At 33.3% G+C, this 10,675-nt stretch overlaps 1 protein-coding gene across 1 annotated transcript; it reads right to left on the bottom strand.

The window, feature by feature from the left end:
* Positions 1-8,849: 8,849 nt before the first annotated feature.
* On the bottom strand, positions 8,850-9,872 carry LOC127081454 (uncharacterized). Its single transcript, XM_051021705.1, has one exon. The coding sequence runs from the start codon at positions 9,870-9,872 to the stop codon at positions 8,850-8,852; it is 1,023 nt and encodes a 340-aa protein (XP_050877662.1).
* Between the last annotated feature and the right edge of the window lie 803 nt (positions 9,873-10,675).

A 10,675-nucleotide genomic window follows, 5' to 3' on the forward strand; every position in this document is an offset into this window, starting at 1 on the left:
ACATTTCAAATATTTTAAATAAGAAATTCAAATTAAAATATCAAAACATTGACCACATATTTAATATTCTAAATTATCAAAAATAAATAATAATGTATATAATGAAATAAACGGGGCGGGTTCCGGGGCGGGTTTGGGGTGAGTACTAGTGTCCCCATTATCCTACTTTTCCCCATATTTTTTAATCGGGGAAAACCCAAACCCGAATGCAAACCCAGTCAAAGCGGGTTTTCCCCGTCAACTTCGAGAAGGGTTCGGGTGGATACCCGCTGGTACGGGTTATGTTGCCATGCCTACTTCCTCTCTTCACAAAAACACTCATGGCTCAAAAATTCATCACCCTACATTGAATAATCAAAAGACATTTTTTTAACACTCTATCAAATAAGGCCCTTCATTTAAGAAGGGGGTTTATTTTTGATATGAAAGAAGAATACTTATGCCTCACTGATAAGGTCGATCATGGACCATAAATGGAAGAAGTTATACAGGCATCCGGTATCCTATGACACACAATGGGTTAAGGATTTTTACCTCAACCTAATTAACCCCTCGCAAATGAGTTTAGAAGTTGTTGTAAAGGACAAGACAATACAATACTCTGAAGCTACCTTGCATATGATGTTAGGGTTGAAGGAGAATCATGACACTCATCAACACCTTTTTGAAAAAACTGATGAAAATGACTTGGAGGACACCAAAGACTCTATGTGTTAGCCTATAACTAAGTGGCTAGAAACAACCAAGAATATTGATAAAATTATCAGGCAAATGAGTTTAAGACCAGTGCTTAAGGTTTGGTACCAATTTTTGAAAGACTCATTGATGGAAACCACATGTAAGGAAATTGTCAACAAAGCCACATTAATCCTTCTCAATTATATCACCACATTTTAACCAATTAATGTAGTCAGGATCATATGCCAAGAGATACATACTTCTGCAAAAAGGAAATAAGGCATGTTGTCTTTTCCTTGCTTGATCACATCCATATGCAAGATGTAACACCCCGATTTTTCGTATTTTTGTTTGTAATTGAGTTAAAATTTGTTTTATTTAATTATTGGTGTACTTCTATATTTTTGTGGGACTTATTAGGATTTATTATATTTTATTTAATTAAATAATAGAAATAAAAGCATTGTGAGTTATGGGGTGAAATTAGAATTTTAATGAAATTTGAGTGTTAATGAGTAAGAGCCCGGGAGTTGAGGGAGAGTTGAGAATTAACAAAAAAATATTATTGGGTCATTTAAATAGATAAAGTGAGTGGAGTTGAGAGTTTTGTCTGATACGTGAAAAGTTGGAAAAGGGGGGGAAGAGGAAAGAAACCCTAAAGAGAGCTCTATGAAGGAGAACCCATAACCAAAACTTGGATTCATTTTTTGAAAATTAAGGTAGGGGAATTACTTGAATATATGTGTCAACTACATGAAGAGTAGAGAGGGATCCTCACCCTCCTCTAGGTTTTCATCATTTTCACCATTGTTGATGTTTGACGTGGTTAGGGAAGATTTGTGTGAAACTTAATTCATAAGTTGTGATGAATATAAGTTTGTGTTCTGATTTTGATGTTGATTTTTGTATGCCTATATATGTACAAATTTATTGGGTTGTTGTTCATGTGTTCATATAATGGTCTTATGTATCAGTGAAAAGCATGATGATCTTATGTGATGATGTTGATTTTGATGTTTTGATGTGTTTATTTCCATTTGATTCATGTACCTTATGATATGATGTGTTTTAGAGTTGTTAGAGGTTAAAACTTGAGGTTCAGGGGCTGATGCAAGGCTGAAAAACAAGAGAGACCGCACAAAATCACTAGCAAATTTGGGTTTTTTGGGCACTACAACGGGTCGTAGCAGATGCTACTGGCGCTCGTAACAACCCTCTGATTTTTATACCAGAGGCGTGCCCAAAATGGGGTTTTTGGCCTGGGGAGTGCTACAGGTCGTAGCAGCTGCTACGGGCGGTCATAGTAGCTCCTTGGAGTTTTACTAAACGCGTCATTTTCGTGTGTAACTTGGGTTCTATGACTCCGTTTGAGATGTGGTTCAAAGTGTTGGATAACTAACGCATAACATTACCTTATAGTAATGCTTTAGAGATTAAACATGTATATGAAAATATGAATGATGTGTTTTACTCATAATATTTTGGCCTGAGATGATTTTTTACTAATCATGAATTTGAGGGTTGTTACGAGTTGACGAAGATCGTGACAATTATTGTGATAAAATATTATGAGTAATTAAATAAAATTTAGAATGTGAATATAATTGTATGATTATGTATTTTGAATATATTTGCATATCATACTTGTTTTGTTGAGGTGATTGACTTATTGGCGGTGTATACGGTCAATTGTATGACCGGTTATGAATGATCATATTTGCATGTTGTTGTTAAGTTCATGTATCATGGTGTATGGACTTAGGTTTGGTAGGGAGCACTAGTTCAGAAGTGAGGAGCGATATCGAGTAGTTAATTTCAATAATGGGATCATTGAAGCGTTATTGATTCAATATTGGGGATCAATGAAGATTATGGTGAGCTCTTGTTCAGAAGTGGGGATTAGGAGCGAGTGGATGATCTCAGTAATAAGATCAGTGAAGTGTTATTGATTCAGTAGTGGGAATCAGTGACGATTATGGTGGGCTCTGGTTCAAAAGAGGGAATCAGGAGCGAGTATGGACGAAAATCAATAACATATCTTTGATGTCCAAAAAATGGTACCACATGTATTGAGTCGAGATGTTGTTCGCATTCCATAAACAAACACATTGTGATTGTTTTATTGTTGTGAATGAAGTGTATGATTGATGATTGTGTTGAATATGCTACCCTTGCTATGTTTTGCACCATTAATATATTTGAGTGTATTCTCACCCGTTTATTTGTTATGGTATATGTATTTCTCTGGAGTACAGACAATCAGGTAGAGGAATAATTGTTTGAGCTAGAGGATATGGTTGAGACCTCTTTAGTTATTTACCGTTCGGATCTTCAGTGGAGTCGTTGTGATATGTAGCACTGGAGATAGACTGTTCTATATTTCACTGTTACATGTCTTATTCATTTTGGTGTTGTTGAATCACCTTGTTATTCATTTGTTGTTGAGATGTTATATGTCAAACTCTATTATTTCTGCTACTTAATTCACGAGATTATATTTTATTGATTTTTTTATATTTGGTGAAACGTGCATGACACTCTAAATGTTGAGTTAAAATTAAATTATTTTACTAAATATTGATTCGGGGAATTAGGATGTTATTCAAAGGGTATGGCGTACAAAAAAACCACATATGAAAATCCCAATATCATAGAAAGCTTTGATAAGGTTGTTATTTTGAATTTGTTGAAGGTAAAGAAAGACAAGAAAATGCGCTAGAGGCACATCAAAAGTCTTCATACCCATCCTTGTCAAGAACTTCATGTGATGATACCCTCATTTTTACTTTACATACAAGCTCTTCATCTAGATGAGGTCTTATGCTTCTTCATTAGCTCTAATGGATCCCTTCATGTCCTAATCTTATTTTGTGATACTATAATCATTTAACATCATTGGTTGTTAAAACTACTAACTTGATATCTTCCAAACTCTTTTGTGTTGTATGCATTGCCTCCAAAGTAAATGTGTAAGCAAGTCTTTCATACAAAAGATTACCCACCAACTTATTGAAGAAACTTAGGATACATTTGAATTTCTGTATCATATGTAAAAAATATAGAAATTAATTTCTTCTTGTTTTTCTTATGTGGTACCACAATTGACTTTTCTACGCGTGATTTACTCTATCAAATTCTTGATATTCTTTAAGAAACATATAATCTCAAAGGAAATTCCTATAAAGAGTTTAGAGTAGTTCATTGCATCATCTAGGTCAAAGAAATCATCATAGATCGAAAGAAGTAGTTAAGACTTAAGCATGGGAACAATCTTTATCTAGTAAAGTGGAATATTTTTGGCAAAATCATACTCATTGATCTTGGTTTGACATTAAAATATGAACATGAAAGAGAGAAAAAAAAGATGTTACCTTCATAAATAAATCGTCTAACTCTTTCAAAAAATATTGAATCTAAAAAAATTAGATAAACTACTAATCAATGTAACATTAGAAAAATGTAAAATAATACATGGGTTATATAATTGATAGTATATTGAAATGTAGAGTGTTTTTAATATGCGGTTGTTTTTATGGAAGTTTAAATTATTGTACTTTATTATTTAGTTTTGATACTTTAAATTATTTGATTTTGATAATTTGTAATATTAATTTTGTGTTTAATGCATTGATATTTTGATTTGTATTTTATCATTTGATTGTTTTAAAATATATGTTTGAAATTTTACAAGATTGTTTTACTTTATTATTTGAAATGTATGTTAATATATATTAGGATTCGATATTGGTTCTGAGTTAGGAGAGGACTTTGGATTCAAATGCAAGTTATCGATTTGATTATATGGACTATTTCTATTTATTTTTTTAAATTGATTTCACTATAGTGATGAAGGTAAGCTCGTGATACTTGAACTCGTTTGAGATGAGATTAGGTTCAATTATTCATCCTTGTTAGGAATTATGGAAGAAAATGATGTTTATTAGAGAATGGGGTTTAGAAACGAGGAAGGTAAACATTGTCCTTTCTCTGTCCTGATGGTATTTTCATTATTTGTGGAGGTCCGTCATTTCATTGTTAGTATGAATTCTTAGTTGATGATGGTGATGCTTGATTTGTGCTTCTAAGGCTCTTTATAGAGTGTTGATGCATACATCAAGTATAGTCTTGACTTGATGAGTAAAAAAATTTCATGGTGCTGGTCATATTGTCACACGGACATACCAAATTTCTACTGTTTGTGGAGGTCCATCAGTTCATTATTGGTATGAATTCCTAGTTGATGATGGAGATTTTGTATTCGTGCTTCTAAGGCTCTTTCTATATCGTTGATGCATATGTCAAGTGTATTTTTTACCTGATGAGTAAACATTTTCCATGGTTCTGGTCATAGTGTCCCATGAACATGCCAAATTTGTTGTTGAATTTGAAAATTATACGAAGGATCAACAAACAACACTCGATAGTTATTTTATTTTCTTCAAGTGATTACTTTGAGGGGGTTTTGTCCATCTGTTGCGGATTTTTTAACTGATCCAAAGAGCGTTAAGTACGAGGTGTGGGGATGTTGAACTACTAAACTACAAAATGCATAAAAATAATGGAAAGTTAAAGAGATAACAATTTGTAAATATCTTGATGTTTGATTGATTGTTCTTAAATAATTTACAATGTGTGATATTTATATAAGAAATAATATTATTGACTATAGAAGTATGGCCTATAGAAATGCTGTCTTATTCAATTGTGTTTTTAATGAATCTAAAGTTTATATGACCATAATAAACTCTATTAGATTTGAGAAAGATTCGACTGACTTATATTCGATTGAGTTTCTATTTATATAGCTTGTTACCGACTGAAAGAAGTATGTGTGTCCATTAATCGTTTATCTTTCCGATTTCAATTAATCTATAATTTACTTTTTATGAATATCATAAGTGTTAAGAGTTCCACATCGAACAATATATAGTCTGAACAGTGCTTATAAGTGGGGAAATTCTCACCCTACAAGTCAATTTTGTAGGTTGAGTTAGGTCTAAACCACATTTCTTAACATGATATCAAGAGCCTCGTTTAAGATCCAGTGAGCCCTTACTACTAGGTTACCTCTATCAGGCCACCTACCATTTATTTCTATGCTTCAGATGTCAAGTCTTGGGCGTGAAAGAGTGTGTTAAGAGTCACACATTGGATAATATATTGTCTAAACACGTGTTTATAAGTGGGGAAGTCCTCACCTTACAAGCCGATTTTGTAGGGTTGTTAGGTCCAACTACATTTCTTATACCATGTTAAGAAATATGATTTAGACTTAACTGAACCCTACAAAACCGATTTGTAAGGTGATGATCGCTCTTATTTATAAGCATGGGTTCATGTCATTTATTGTCCGATGTGAGACTCTTAACACATTATCTCACGTCCAGGACTAGACACATGGAGCATAGAAATAAATGGTAAATGACCTGATAGCAAAAATTTAATACAAAGTGGCCCATTGAATTTTAAATGAGACTTTTAATATCATGTTAAAAAATGTAGTTCGGACCTAACTCAATTCTACAAAATCGGTATGTAGAATAAAAATTACCCTAATTTATTCGCACACGTTCGTATTATGTTCAATGAGAAACCATCAAGTTCTTTTAAGAGTATTTAAGACTACAATTAAAAAAACAAGTAGCTATTGTTGCACCAAGATTAATGAAAAACAAGCAAAGCCCTCACACTCAATCAAAATGCATAGTACATAAACTATAGACATCAATTCAAACCAGAAAAAGTTAGGTCCTTTGGCAGACATTTTTAATTTCCAAGATTTTGTGATATTGGAGCTTAATGGGATTCCCACGTAGCGCACAAGGGCACACGCTTTGATCCTAACGAATGAGAAGCACCATAATTTGTAGCCTAAAGTAAGACATTATTATATATTTAATTTTTAGATTATAGCTCATTTATTAATATATGATAGTGGACATAATATATAATCACCAAATTAATTTACATCTGAAATGTTGTGGGCGATGTTTTAACGTGTCAATTTTATAGCACACTAGATCATAGAAGTAAGTATTATGAAGGATTTAAGAACTTTGAAATTAGTGTACATTTACACAACTCTGTCCTATAATTCAGTAGAAAACAAACATTACTACTATTATTATTTTATAATTTATTTATGTCATATAGATTTGATAATTGACCAATTAATACAACTTTATTTAAATTTGGAATCTATTTCAAAGTTAACATAGTCACAATTAAATAAATAGAATTAAATTAGTAAAACAATATTATTCTCTATTTTAAAATAAATGTTATATTTTGTGAACATACAACAATAATGAGCTGAAACTCCATAACCAAAGGAATAGAAAAGCTTGGAGAAAAGTTGTATGTGATCAAAGATGAAAAAGTGATTCTCAATCTTGAATTGTTACAATATTGAGGACAACTATATATAGCTAAAGGAATTAGTTAGATCCTAACTAACTCTTCTCAACAACTTCTAACTAACTCCTAAAGTTAGTTATTACAAAGAGAAAACAGAATTTACTGTTTTATTATTTTCATCATCATTTACAGCCCCCCTCAAGCTGGAATGAATATCAATCATTCCAAGCTTGGATTGCAGAATATTGAAAGGACCAGGTTGAAGAGACTTGGTAAAGATATCCGCAACCTGCTCCTTAGAAGTAACCGGCATAAGATGAACAACTCCAGCTAAAACTTTCTCACGTACAACATGACAATCGATCTCTATGTGTTTGGTGCGCTCATGAAACACAGGATTGGCAGCTATATGCATGGCAGATTTGTTATCACAGTAAAGGATGATAGGTACTGAGTGATTGATGTGAAAATCATGAAGAATATTGAGAAGCCAAACCCCTTCACAAGTAGCTTGAGCAAGGGCACGATACTCAGCTTCAGATGAAGATCTGGAAATGACAGGCTGCTTCTTGCTCTTCCAGCTAATGAGTGAAGTGCCAAGAAAATAACAAAAACCAGAAGTGGATCTTCGTGTATCAGGACAAGCCCCCCAATCTGAATCTGAAAAACCTTTGAGACATAGAGATGTATTAGATTGGAAAATGAGTCCTTGGCCTGGACTGTTTTTGAGGTACTTTAAAACATGTAGACCAGCTAACATATGTTTATCTGTTGGAGCAGCAAGAAATTGACTTAGTTTGCTGACAGCATATGAAATTTCAGGTCTGGTATGTGTGAGATACAATAAACGACCAATAAGCCTTCTGTAGGGAGTAGGATCAGAGAGAGGTGTGCCATATGTTTTGTGGAGTTGAAGATGAGGTTGCATAGGGGTGGAACACGGTTTGGCACCAAGAAGACCAGCATCAGAAATCAAATCAAGAGTGTATTTTCTTTGACATAAAGAAATACCATGTGTGCTGCGAGCCACTTCAAAGCCTAGGAAGTATTTGAGAATTCCCAAGTCTTTGATACTGAATTTAGCATCCAAACAAGTTTTGATTTGCAAAATTTCATGAGAATCAGTGCCTCCAACTACTAAATCATCAACATAAACCAGAATCATAGTGAAACCTTGAGAGGAAGTCTTAGTGAAAAGGGAATAATCTGCTTTGGATTGGATATAACCTGATGCAATAAGGGTGTCAGTGAGTTTTGTATTCCATTGTCTGCTGGCCTGCTTCAGACCATAAAGAGATCTTTGCAATTTGCAAACAAGATTTGGTGTAGACAAAATGAGACCAGGTGGAGGCTTCATGTAAACTTCCTCATTAAGATCACCATGGAGGAAGGCTGTGTTAACATCAAGTTGGAACAGAGGCCAATTGTGAACAGCAGCAACAGCTAAGCAAACTCTAACAGTGGTCATTTTAACAACTGGACTGAAAGTGTCAGTATAATCTAATCCTTCAGTTTGAGTAAACCCCTTTGCAACAAGTCGTGCCTTGTATCTCTCAATAGTGCCATCAGCATGCATTTTTACTTTAAAAACCCACCTGCAGCCAATGGCTTTCTTGTTTGAAGGTAAGGGCACAAGATCCCATGTTTTAGTTTTAACCAAAGCCTGCAACTCAGTGTTGATAGCAGTTCTCCAATTCTCATCACAAATAGCATGCTCATAAGATGTAGGTTCAGGATTGGCAGACAAGTTTAACATGTAATGTTTATGAGGAGATGAAAAAGAATCATAGGAAATAGCAGATGAAATAGGATACTTACAGGTGGATGAAGATGAAGCCACAGTGTATGCAAACACGATTATTTCTGCCCCTGCCGCCAGAATATCTGCCTCCTCTAGTGCTGCCCCTACCACGCATATTGGAATATGATTTAGACTGATTATCACGATGATGCTGATCAGAAGATGGAGTGACCAAAATCTTGGACTCATCAATGGGAAGATTAGCTTGTCTTTCTTGTTGAACAAGCAGGGAATATACTTTGCAAATGCTAGGGAGAGGATCCATAAGCATTATTTGTGACCTAATAGCAGAGTATTGATCATTCAGCCCTTTCAAGAAACGGATTACTTGATCACTGGCCTTGTAAGCGCGAATCTTGGTAATGGCAAGACAAGTAGTATCACAGTCACATGCAGGAATAGGTCTGAAATTATCTAGTTCTTGCCATAAAATTTTCAGTTTTGTGTAATATGAAGAAACAGAAGCATCACCTTGTTTCAATGTGCAGATTTCTTCTTGGATATCAGAAATTCTAAAAACATCGCCTTGATAAAAACGCTCCTTGAGCTCATTCCACATATCAGCAGCATTTTCCATCCAAAGGATACTTTGAGCAATTTCAACTTCTACAGCATTCTTGATCCAAGACATGATCATGGTGTTGCATCTGTCCCAAGCGATGGAATTTGGATCAAGATCAGACGGTCGTGGTAAAACACCATTGATGAAATGCAGTTTGTTCTTAGAACGAAGAGCCATGGCCATGGAGCGCGACCAAGAGTGATAATTGTTATTGGAGAGTAATGGTGTGACCAGAATCAAAGAAGGATTCTCATTTGGATGCATGAAATAAGGGTTTAGGATATCAGTTTGATAACCTTTATTGTTGTTTCTTGAAGATGATTCACCATGATCGCTGCTATTAGAGCTTGAAGATGACATGATGAGAGACAAATAAAGTTGCAGAAACTGCAGAAAAGAAACAGAATTTTGATCGAAAGAAGAAGATTGAGAAAAATCGCAGCGGAAAGAAGAATCACAAGCTTGTGATACCATGTGAACATACAACAATAATGAGCTGAAACTCCATAACCAAAGGAATAGAAAAGCTTGGAGAAAAGTTGTATGTGATCAAAGATGAAAAAGTGATTCTCAATCTTGAATTGTTACAATATTGAGGACAACTATATATAGCTAAAGGAATTAGTTAGATCCTAACTAACTCTTCTCAACAACTTCTAACTAACTCCTAAAGTTAGTTATTACAAAGAGAAAACAGAATTTACTGTTTTATTATTTTCATCATCATTTACATATTTACAAAAAATTATTTATTTATTTTTAATTTTTGAACCGAACCAATTCGAAAATAATTTTGAACTTATTCGACAATTAAATTGTTGAACTATATTTATGAATCAATGAGCTGAATATGAACGAAAACTAAATTCGTTAATTAAATGAGTCAAACTTGAATTATACACTCGTTTGATTCATGAGTCAACTCGATTATATATGAGAATGATTATATTATCCTTAAGAATATGTTTAAAGATTTACTCCAAATCTTAATTCTATATTCTTTTAATCTAACGGTTTTAATGGATAATTTATATTTTCAAGTGAGCAAAATATTTCTAAAAATAATTATACAAATAAAAAATTAATACCATATAAATTATATATATTTTTAAATAATTTAAAAATTAACATATATTTTTTAATTTAAAAAATATTTTCTAAATTCTTTAATTTTAAGAAAATCAATATATCTTCTAAATTGCCTTTAATTTTAAAGAAAACTAAATATCTTCTAAGAAAATCTACACCATATAAAAATATCTTTAAATTTAAAAAAA

The sequence above is a fragment of the Lathyrus oleraceus genome, chromosome 5 (assembly GCF_024323335.1).
Source record: "Lathyrus oleraceus cultivar Zhongwan6 chromosome 5, CAAS_Psat_ZW6_1.0, whole genome shotgun sequence".
NCBI classification, from domain to species: Eukaryota; Viridiplantae; Streptophyta; class Magnoliopsida; order Fabales; family Fabaceae; genus Lathyrus; species Lathyrus oleraceus.